This window comes from Vulpes lagopus, chromosome 7 (genome assembly GCF_018345385.1).
Source record: "Vulpes lagopus strain Blue_001 chromosome 7, ASM1834538v1, whole genome shotgun sequence".
Taxonomy (NCBI): Eukaryota; Metazoa; Chordata; class Mammalia; order Carnivora; family Canidae; genus Vulpes; species Vulpes lagopus.
In genome coordinates this window covers 5,000,270-5,011,176 of record NC_054830.1, presented here as the reverse complement: position 1 = coordinate 5,011,176, position 10,907 = coordinate 5,000,270, and the positions used below count along the sequence as shown (strand labels likewise).

Below are 10,907 nucleotides of genomic sequence, written 5' to 3'. Positions count from 1 at the left end.
AGGCAGCTCAGTCACTTGACTTCTCAGATCCTCTGTCTTTTCATCTGTCAAATGAGGGTAATGACCGAATTTTGTTCTCTGAGTGGTGGTAAGTGAAAAGCGAGACACTGTTCCGTGCCTGGCACACAGTAGGTACTCAACCAACACAGCTGCTTTCCTTTGAGGGAAGCAGACCAGAGTCGGAGGCTGGGGGGATGTGAGCGTCAATCCATCAAATTCCCAGAGCATTTAGGGGCCAAAGGGAGGAGGAGTTTTTCACGAGCAGAGAGAATGAATTCAAACAGGGAAAGGTCTGGTGAAGGTGGGTAGTAGTAGCTCCATCGCAGGAAAGCCTTGATCCTGAGCCCTCATGCAGCCTGACAGTGGCTTGACTTACAGTAAACGAGAGCCCCATCACTCCAGAAGACCAAGCAGAGCTTTGTTTGCCACGGTTGGTCGGGGAGGCTGCGGAGGCTGAGGGGGCTGGGGTGGGACTGCCTGGGGCCGGTCTCTCTCCAGGAGACCCTTTTCCAGTTTCTTGTTTGCTGCTCTGGCAGGCTGTTGCACAAGGAGTGCCCTGACTCACTACCTTCCATGAGTGCTTCCTCAGTGACCACAGGAAGGCCCGGCCTGGCCCAGGCCTCGCTGTATCTTCTCTAAATAAATTCAGGCAGCTGAGCTATCTACTGCCCCATCTCCCTTTGGGTTCCTGTGGAGGTGGGGATGGTGGTTAAGGGGAGCTCAGGCCAAGCCACAGGGAGGTGGGGACTCAGGAAGGGAGCTGGACAGTGAGACTTGCCTTCATCTACTCCACTGGTTTTGGCGCAAGAGCCCCCGTCCCTCCTCTACCTGACCGCCAGCCCACACTGTCTTCTTTGGGCATCTGCTGGTTTTGACTTGGTCTTAAAGGACCCCTGGGCTTCATTTCCTCCCTCTCTAGCTCATCTGGCCCCTGGTCCAGTTGTCTCTGGGCTTGCCTGCCCTTCTCTTCCATCCTCTCTCCTTGAGCCGGGATGGTGCCTTCAGACGCTGGCCCCAGGGCCCTGGGATGTGCTCCATGCTGGTTATTGGGCTCTTGTTAGCATCCTTGAAGTTGAAATGGTGATCAGGACACTTTCTGAGGCTCCCCATACAGGGCCAGGTGGGCGGCAGGAGAATGCTGTGACTGGAGGGACAAGGGACCCTGGGTGAGAGCCTATCGAGGGGCTTGTTTTGGTTAGGGCTCATATGAGCTGTCTGGGCAGTGGAAGGCGCACACCCAGCCCTTGAAGGGGGAGAGAGGATTCATTTAGGCTTATTGTACCCCACTTTCAGGGCCCCTGACCCTCAAGCATTACTTCATCTGCTTACTCATTCATTCACTTGCATTTTACTCATTAATTTTTTTTCAAATACTCATTCATGCATTTATTGGTTCATTCTAAAGAAACATTCATGCAGTGTCTTTCGACCGTGGGATGGCAAACAGGGTAAACTGAGGTGTGCATGAGCACTGTGTTCAGGACCCTAAGGTGCTTGCATTTTCATAAGTACACACCAGAGGTTTCCAAGCTGAGGATAAGTGGGGTTTTGAAAAGCCTCCTCTGGGCTGCTGATGGATTTGAAGGGAGCGGGGTGCAGGCGGGTGGGGCTCAGGTAGGATAGGAGATGCCTGGGCTGCAGCCTGGGCTGTGGGGAGTGTGGAGGGGGTGCGTGCATGTGTGGATGGGGAATCAGCGGGGGGTGGGTGAGTGGGGCCAGGGGAGGAGGATGCCAGGGGTGTCAGTAGTGGCTCTGGAGCTCGAATTGGTGGTGGCCCTCACCAGGTTGGGAGGAAAGGATGGGAAGGAGTGTGAAATTGCTGAGTATCCCCAGGTCAGCCAGGTAAGCTCCTGAGCCTCGGTTTTCTTCTCTGAGCAGGATGATATGCTCCTGCTAGGAGGTGTGGTGGCTTCAGACATCTGAAAGGGGTCAGTGAACGTGGCCTCCTGAACAAGGATGTGTTAGTGGGTCTGGCTGCCGGGAACACAGTCCGGGTATGAGCCATAGGCAGGTGCAAACCTAGGGCTCCCCACTTGGCTCTAGTAGATCAGGGTCCACGGACCGCTGATGCTTCTCTAGCTTGTGCAACGTGGGCCAGTGTGGGGCTGCCTCCCATGGCCGTAAGCACCAGCAGTTGGGGAGCTGGCCCCAGATGCCTGTTGGGCTTCAGACAAGGTCTTGGGTCTTGGTGCTGAAGTCCCCCCAGTAACCAGGAGTTCTCATAGGGGGTCCCAGGCACTGGCATGGGAGTTCCTCTGGTGACTAGGACTTCTTGGCCACTCAGATGACTGCAGAGCCCCACAAAGGCTTTTGTCTCCAGGCCTCGCCTCGATTGCCCGACATAGCATCCCCTTGGAGCTGTAAGCACGCAGACCCACACATTAGACAGATTGGGTCCAAATCTTTGTACTGCCACTAACTTACTGTGTGACTTGGGCAGATAACAGACCCTCTCTTAGTGTTTTCTTAATTTTTTCCATTATCATCTCACTCACCTTTACCATGAGGCTTTGTGAAGACAGGGGGCTGTTTGATTTTCCTCTGTTGCCCCAGTAACCATTGTAGGACCTGGTACTATGTTGTATGGATGAATAAATATATGTCCCAAGGTGTTTTGTAAAGTAAGTATTTCGTGGGTAAAAAAGAAAAATTGAGAACCTTTAAATCAAGCAAAGGTTAAATATGGTTTCCTTTTTTTCAGGACTATTCAGAGCCTTTAATGATTCTCATATAAGGAATAAGATATGCAGTATTTCTTAAATGCTTTGTATCTTTTTTTTTCTTTGGCAGAGCACCTTTGGCACTGGGGTTCCTGACAACGTATTTTGGGAATTGTGGACTTAGAATCATGGTCAGAGTTCTGAGGAATGTTTTTTTTTTTTTTTGATGATTTATGCCTCAATCCTCTTTCATATGTGATCTGAATGATCTTATGCAGCCATAGACTCAAAAGCCAAGTGCTGTTAGCACAGAGCAAAAGAGTAAATTTAAAATAATAACATTGGAGAAGAAAAACTCCTTTCCCAATCAAGAAAGCCATTAGTTTATCTTGAAACTGAGTGCTAAGCTTCCTGGTGGCCAAAGCAAAAAGGAAAATGTGGTAGGCTTCATGGTTTTCTATTGACAGTTAATAGGAGGGCCAAATTTTTCCTTCTTTCCTTCCTTCCTTCCTTCCTTCCTTCCTTCCTTCCTTCCTTCCTTCCTTCATCAGTTTCAAAGGTAGACTTCAGTGATTTGTCAGTTGCACTTTGTGCTCATCACATCAACCTCCTTTATGCCCATCACTCAGTTACCCCATCCCCTCCACCTACTTCCCCTCCAGCAACCCTCAGTTGGTTTCTATGGTTAAGAGTCTCTTATACTTGGCCTCCTTCTCTGATTTTGTCTTATTTTCGGAGGGCCAAATATTTTCTATTTGTGAACAAAGTTCTGTTTTCATTTATCTGTTCATTCATTCATTCAACAATGTTTATTTACCACTTACTGTCTATATGCCCAATACTTGGCACCAGAGATACAGTTTTAGGCAAAAAAAAAAAAAAAAAAAGACATATACCTGCCCTCATGAGGGTCAGTCATAGATTTTTCTGAACTAGGATGCCAGATCTCAATGTCTACTCTTTCTTGGAGCCCATTTTGACTTCTCAGGAAAACCCCCATGACTTGCTCTGGGGTTTCTCTTTTTCTCTCAACCTGTTTCATATCAGGATCACAGAAGGTAAGGAGATCTTTAGGCTCAGGAAACTAAGGAAGTTAATGGAGCCCAGACCCTGGATTAGAATTTTCAGGAAAGCCAGTAGGAGAAACTGGGCTGATGCTAAGGACATGTTCCCCTGTTCTTGGAGCATCCCTGGGATCCTGGGCATCCTTTCAGGCACCCAACCCTAGGAGCTGGGAGTCTCATGATTTTGATTATTTTTTCCACCTCTGTCATTCACCATTCTGGTTCTTCAAAACTAGGTGCATGGCAAGTCCTCATGGGTTGCTTTTTCACTGGTTGGGTGGATGGATGGACCCATGGTTGAATATACAGATGAATGAATGGATTTGTGAAAGGCTGGCTGACACATAGCGGGGATACTTTTTGGATAGTTGAAGGAAGGGACGAGTTCAGGATGGAAGGGGTGAGACCAGTGAGTGAATTTATGGATGGCAAGATGCCTGGCACTCAGTAAAGTCATATTAGTGGTAGTATTAAAATTTTTTATTGTGGTAAAATGCACATAAGATTTACTGTCTTAACCATTTTTAAATATACAGTTCAGGGATATTAAATACATTCTCATTGTTGTGCAACCATCACTACCATCCATCCCCTATACACTCGTAAACCAGAAACTCTACCCATTCAATCATAACTCCCCATTTCCTCTTTTCTCAGCCCTCTGTCACCCAGTGTTCTACTTTATGTTTTTATGATTTTTTTAAAAAAAGATTTTATTTATTTATTCATGAGAGACACACAGAGAGAGGCAGAGACACAGGTAGAGGGAGAAGCAGGCTCCATGTAGGGAACCTAATGTGGGACTTGATCCCAGGACTGGGATCATGACTGGAGCTGAAGGCAAGAGCTCAACCGCTGAGCCACTCAGGCGTCCCATGTCTTTATGATTTTGACTACTCTAAGTACCTCTTATGAGTGCCATCTTACAGCGTTTGTTTTTTGTGTCTGGCTTATTTCACTGAGGTCCATCCAGGTTGTAGCAGGTTTCAGAATGGACTTCCTTTTTTTTTTTTTTTTAAGGTTTTATTTATTTAAGAGACAGAGCATGAGAAAGAGAGAGAGCACAAGGAGGAGGGGGGCATGGAGGGAGAAGCAGGCTCCCCACTGAGCAGGCAGCCTGACGCGGGGCTCAATCCTGTGTTGACCCTGGGATCATGACCCAAGCCGAAGGCAGATGCTCAATCAACTGAGCCCCAGGAGCCCCAGAATGACTTTCCTTTTTAAGGCTGAATCATATTCTATTGTACGGATGGACCCGAGTCTGCTTATTGACTCATCTGTCAATGGACACTTGGGTTGCTTCCACCTCTTGGTTATCATGGATGATGCTACTGTGAATATAGATGGACAAATATTTCTTTGGGATCCTGCTTTGAATTTTCTTGGGTATGCACCCAGAGGTGGAAGTGCTGGATCATAGGGTAATTCTATTCTTAATTTTTTGGGGGAAACACCATACTGTTTTCCACAATGGCTGCGCCATTTTACATTCCCACCAATAGTGCACGGGGGTTCTGATTTCTTCACTTCCTGGCCAACACCTCCTATCTTTTGTTTTGTTTTGTTTTGATGGTAGCCACCGATGGATATGATATGGTATCTCATCGTAGTTTTGATTTGCATTTCTGTAATGATCAGTGACGTTGAGCATCTTGTCTGCTTATGGACCATTAGAGTATCTTCTTTTGAGAAATATCTATTCCAGCTCTCTGACCATTTTGAATCAGGTTGTTTGTTTGTTACTGAGTTGTAGGAATTCTCTGTAGGTTCTGGGATATTAATCCCTTACCAGACGTATGATTTACAAATATTTTCTCTCATTCTGTGGGTGTTTTTTTACTTTATGGGCAGTATCTTTTGATGTACAAATTTTAAGATTTTTTAATGGAGCCCAATTTGTCTATTTTTTTCTTTTGTTACTTGTAGGCACAATATTATTTAAAAAAATGAATCTATCAGTGACCGAGTGGACAATTGGATGGATGAGCATGTGTGTGGTAGACGTATAGATGATTCTACAATTGGATGGGGGGATAGATGAATGTTTGAATGAGTGGATGGACGGACAAATAAGAGGATGAGTGGCTAAGTGGATAAATGGATGGATGGTGAGTTGGTTGAGTAACAGGATGGACAAATGGACAGTTGAGTGAGTGGACAGATGAATAGATCACCTTACAAATGCATGGGTAGGTGGGTGGATGGTTGGGCAGATGTAAAATTCTGGCCACATGTTGAGGAGATTTTTGGGACACAACCTAGGCCCAGTTCTGATGAGTAGTGGCTTATTTTCTGACCCCCAGCTTGGCTCAGCTTAACTCCATGGACACACATTCTTTCTCTCTTTCTAGGTTCAGCCTTCTTTCTATCTCCCTGTGAATCCCCAAGGAACTTAGCCTGGAACTCAGATTGACTTGAACGCTTGGCTAGTCAACTGACCTTCTCAGCGGTAAGAACCCTGGGAAAGGAGCCTGCATCCTCCTGAGAATATGGTGCCTTGCTAGCTCTCTGTAAACATTGTGGTTTGTTTTTAAGCCTTTTCCAGCTACGTGGCCTCTCTGGCAGCCTCCCCTGCGGCTCCACCAGGGACCAAACCATCCCACTAGTTTCCCTTTCCATTATATCTCTCTCGGCCTCCATCCTGGTCTCCAGCCTGGTTCCCACTCTACCTGTGTCCTCCCCCATCAGTGACCCGTGGGATCACAGGATAAATTAGAGGGACAGTCATCCAGGTCAGCCTCCTGCCTCTTGTCCAAGACCTCTCTCCTGTTCCCCAGGTCCCCCAGGTGGCCATGGACGTGGGTCTCTCCAGCCTCCCAGTTGTAGCTCAGGGTGGCAGTAAGACCCTGCGTGGCATGCGGGGTAGGGGCCCGACTGTGCGGCGGCAGCGGGAGTTCATGCCCGAAGAGAAGAAGGACACGGTTTACTGGGAGAAGCGTAGGAAGAACAATGAAGCGGCCAAGAGATCCCGGGAGAAGCGACGCCTCAACGATGCGGCCCTTGAGGGCAAGCTGGCCTCGCTGCTGGAGGAGAACGCTCTGCTCAGGGCTGAGCTGTGGGCGCTCAGGCATCGCTTTGGCCTTCTGCCCTCTGCTGCAGGCTCCCGGACCCTGCCTCTGCAGGCGCTGCTGTGGGAGCCCCCCTGGACTGGAGACTCCCGCTCTAGGGCTGAGCCACTCCCCTCCTTCCCCGGCTCCCATGGCTGCCTTTTGAGACCATGCACTCTGGACACTGGGGTTCCAGGATGCCGGGGCTGCCTGGTGGCTCACAAGTGGACTGGTCTGGCCAATTCCCCCAGGTGCCCCCAGGACTCTGTGCCTTCCAACCCCAAGAGAACGGACATGGCTTTGCAGGCTGCCCTCCCAGCTGCCTTCTTCAGCTATCACCTCCTGGATGGACATGGGGGGGCCAGGCCGGAGCTCAGGCCTTTCTGGGAGCTGTGGTCACCCATGGCCTCTGGTTGCCAGGCCTCTGGGCCCTCAGATGTGTTGCTAACACCCACTGCAGATCTGATGGAGCTTCCTCCCGGGGTGGCCTATCCTGTCCCAGGGAACCATCCTGAGGGCCTGCCTCAGCCCTCCTTGCCCCACAAACTGCGCATCAAGTCCCAAACCTCGGGCAGAGCACCTCCAGGATGGGGGGATGGCCGGGGCCCCCTCTGAGAGCTTCCCCTGGGTAGGGCCAGGCCTGCAAGGTGGTGTTGGGATTGAGTATGGGTTTGTCTGGGGAAGATGAGTGGCTTGCGCCTCAGCTTCCAGACAAGGGCCTTTGCGGGGAGAGTCTACTTCTCAGTGTCTAGGCCTCTGGGAGGAGGGGATGGGGTTTCCTCTTGGATCATACTCTGGTTCCCATCTGCCTAAAATATATGCTTTGGGTAGTCTGCTCCTTCCTTCCTTCCTTCCTTCCTTCCTTCCTTCCTTCCTTCCTTCCTTCCTTCCTTCCTTCCTTCCTTCCCTCCTTCCCTCCCACCCTCCTCTCTCCCTGACTTTCATCCATCCACCCTTCTTTTCTTCATTTATTCATTTAGTTGCTCATTCACGTGCCCATCTGTTCATCCATTCATTCTCTCACCCATTTAGTTTTACAATTTATCTGCCCCCCCACTCATAATCTTTGGACCCTCCCCCTATGCTCAGCTTAGTGACAAGTGTGAAGACTCCCTCCCGGCTTTGGGGTTCCTATTCTGGCAGTAGTGGTGGGGCCTTGGGGAGAGACATACACTGAAGGTCCTGCTGAAGGAGGAGGGGATGTCTCAGGGTGTCGAATCCATGTGTCTTAGGCTCTCCTTGGGAGCCTGCTTACCAGCTAGTTTGGGAGTCAGACTTACCCAGTTCAGATGGCTTCCTCTGGGTCTTGGGTCAGGGTCTTGGGTCAGGGTCTTGAACCACTGGAACAGGTCAGCAATATCGGGGGTGGGGTGGGGGTGGGAGTCCATTTATTCTCTTTCCCTGGCCGCGCACCGTCTCTGAGGGCTTCCCAGCCCAGCACACATACTCCTGGATGGACAGGAGAAGGGACCCTGGAGCCCCAGAGGTCATCAAAGACTGTCCCTCCCCAGTTTCTCCTTTAGATACCACTTTTTTTTTTAAAGAAAAAAAGTCAGAGTTTTTATTAGATTCTGGATAAAACTCCCCCAACTTTGATTGTGGGGAGAACTGGGTGAGAAGGAGCACTCTGGGCTGATACAGTCTCTCAGCACTGGATGCCCCTGACCAGCTGGGTCACTGGGCCTCTAGCACATCCCCCAGCAGCCTCAGGGGCTGGCGGTTCATGGTCATTATGGGTTGATCAGAGTCACGGATGCACAGATGTGTGCCAACCAGGAGCCCTGCGCCTAGTGGGCAGCATGGCAAAACCACACATCACTGTCCAGCCCCTTTCTACCTGCTTATTCCTTAGTTCTGGTTCCAGACTGGGACTAGGCAAGGTCATCTCCCACCCCCACCCTGAGTGCTTGATCTTCCAGTGGGAGCAGAGAACAAGCACCTTATCAGGAACCCCCATCTTGCTGGTCACAGGTGTAGCCGGGGGAGGCTTGGCCAGCACTGCCCTTCTGAGGAGATGTGCTGCTAACTCAGTCATTGCCCTTGGACACAGCAGGTGGGGGAGATATCCAATGCCCTTGATTTTGGCTTGGAGATTCCTATCTCCCAAGAGTGTTCTGGGGAAGCAGGAAGGAGGGCTTCCTGGAGGAAGAGGCTCTGGCCTGTTTCTCCCCAGCCAGTGCTCATAGCTGGGAGGGTGGAGACTGGGGGTGCAGAGGAGCTAACCTCAAACGCAAAGGTGCCACACAGCTGTGGCTAATCCTGCACAAAGGCCTTTAATGAAGCTCCGGCTCTCACCAGAGGGATATTAAAAAATGCTCAAGGGAGAGGGAGGAAGGAGGTTGGGGTGGCTGTGTGGCACCCCATTGCTGAGATGTGGGTGGCTTGGTGCTTCCTCTTGACAGTGCCACCCAGTTGGTGTCTGAGGTGTCCGGGACCAGCTTGCTCATGTCCTGTGGGCACAGGAGCAGGGACTGGCCACCCTTGGGTCATTCAGGTCCCTTTTAACCTTCCAGCCCCAGTTGGAAAAGCCCAGAGAAGAATCTGCCTAAAGCAAATCATAGACTTTCCACATTAGGAGGGACCCCTAGAATCTCTTGATGGGTGCTCATCTAGTCTCTACTTGAATACTCTAGGAATGGAGAACTCGTTTCCTCTAAAACTCATTGCTACTCCTTCTCTAGAGTCAAAACCTGCTTCCTGCACACTTCCACTATGATCTTGTTCCTGCCACAAGGGGCCACTTAGAACTCCTTTGCACCCTCCCCCTTCCCTCCCTCTGTTCAGAAGTAGCTGGCATGGTAGAAACCTGTTTCCTCCTCTCCAAAGGAGAGAACACCACACACACCGCAGATAGTTTGAGAAGATTAAATCTCATTTATTGTGTGCATAGCACTTTATACACAACAAATGTTAACTTCTCTCTCTTTCTTTGCTTTTTAGAAAGCTCTCATGTTCCCATCCCCAGAGTAGTGCTCTCTTCAGGGGGAATATCCTCTCATTCTTTAATATTCTTTCCATTTGCTCTGATCTGGCTTTTTTTTTTTTTGTCAATGCTATTTATATATGGTGACTCTTGGAAGTGAATATGACATATCTTCATTCATCAAATATATATTCTTTTCAACAAATATATATTTCAGCTTCTACTATGTGTCAAACAAAACCTGGGTGAGACAAATGGTGCTCCAGACTGAAGAGTTTACAAGAGGAAACTTGCATAAACATGTAGAACATTCACCCAGGTCGTGTTGATCACATTCTCCTGTGATAGACTCTGGGACCACAGGGGTGGCCTCTGCCCTCTGAGGCACAGTGGGCAGCTGGTAACCTTCCATGTGGCTTCCAGGGAGCTGCTGCTATAAGACCGTTAGTGCCACCCCTGATGATCCATGGGCCCCGCAGGTTGTGTTTATCACACTCATGGTTGACTTGGCCAAATTTTAGGACACTGTGCAACCACATTATGTCCCTTGACACCCATCCTTGAAGGCTAGTGAGATCTTTTTGCCTATGAGTGTGAAATTCCCTTCCTGCTTCAGGTATGTCTGATCCACGTAGAATGGGTACAGCACACATTGAATGAAAGATTCTGTCTGCTTGGTTGGTGATTGCTGGGGATAGAAATGAAAGGAATTGAAGATGCTGATGACAACACGTTTCCCTGTCTTGTCTATCAAGGATTCACAGACACATCATGGGTGACATCTGTGTTACCTGGATCCTTCCTACTCAAATCATGGTCCATGGACCAGCAGCCCAGCTTCGCCTGGGAACCCGCTGGAGACGTAGACCCTCAGGCCCCTCCCAGAACAGCAGAATCAGAACCTACATTTTAATGCATTCAACCCCCAGAAGACCCACATGCACATTAAAGTTTAAGAAGCATCGATCCAGAGCAGAGGTTGGCAAATTTTCCTGTATGACCAGAGAGTAGATACTTTTGTCTTTGTGGGTCAGACAGCCACTGTTGTGTCTACTGAGCTCTGTCTTTTTTTAAAATTTTATTTTATTTTTATTTTTTTGAGCTCTGTCTTTGTAGCTTGAAAACAGCCATAGACAATATGTAAATGAGTGAGTGTAGCTGTGTTCTAATAAAACTTTATTTCTCAAAACAGGTGTGGCCAGATTTGGCTGGT

At 49.1% G+C, this 10,907-nt stretch overlaps 1 protein-coding gene across 1 annotated transcript; it reads left to right on the top strand.

The window, feature by feature from the left end:
* Positions 1-6,516: 6,516 nt before the first annotated feature.
* NFILZ (NFIL3 like basic leucine zipper) lies at positions 6,517-7,386 on the top strand. Its single transcript, XM_041761408.1, has one exon. It carries the CDS (start codon positions 6,517-6,519, stop codon positions 7,384-7,386), a length of 870 nt encoding a protein of 289 aa, XP_041617342.1.
* The last annotated feature ends 3,521 nt before the right edge of the window (positions 7,387-10,907 follow it).

Excerpts from the sequence above, each read along its gene's own strand:
- NFILZ (XM_041761408.1), top strand. The coding sequence starts at position 6,517 with ATGGACGTGGGTCTCTCCAGCCTCCCAGTTGTAGCTCAGGGTGGCAGT.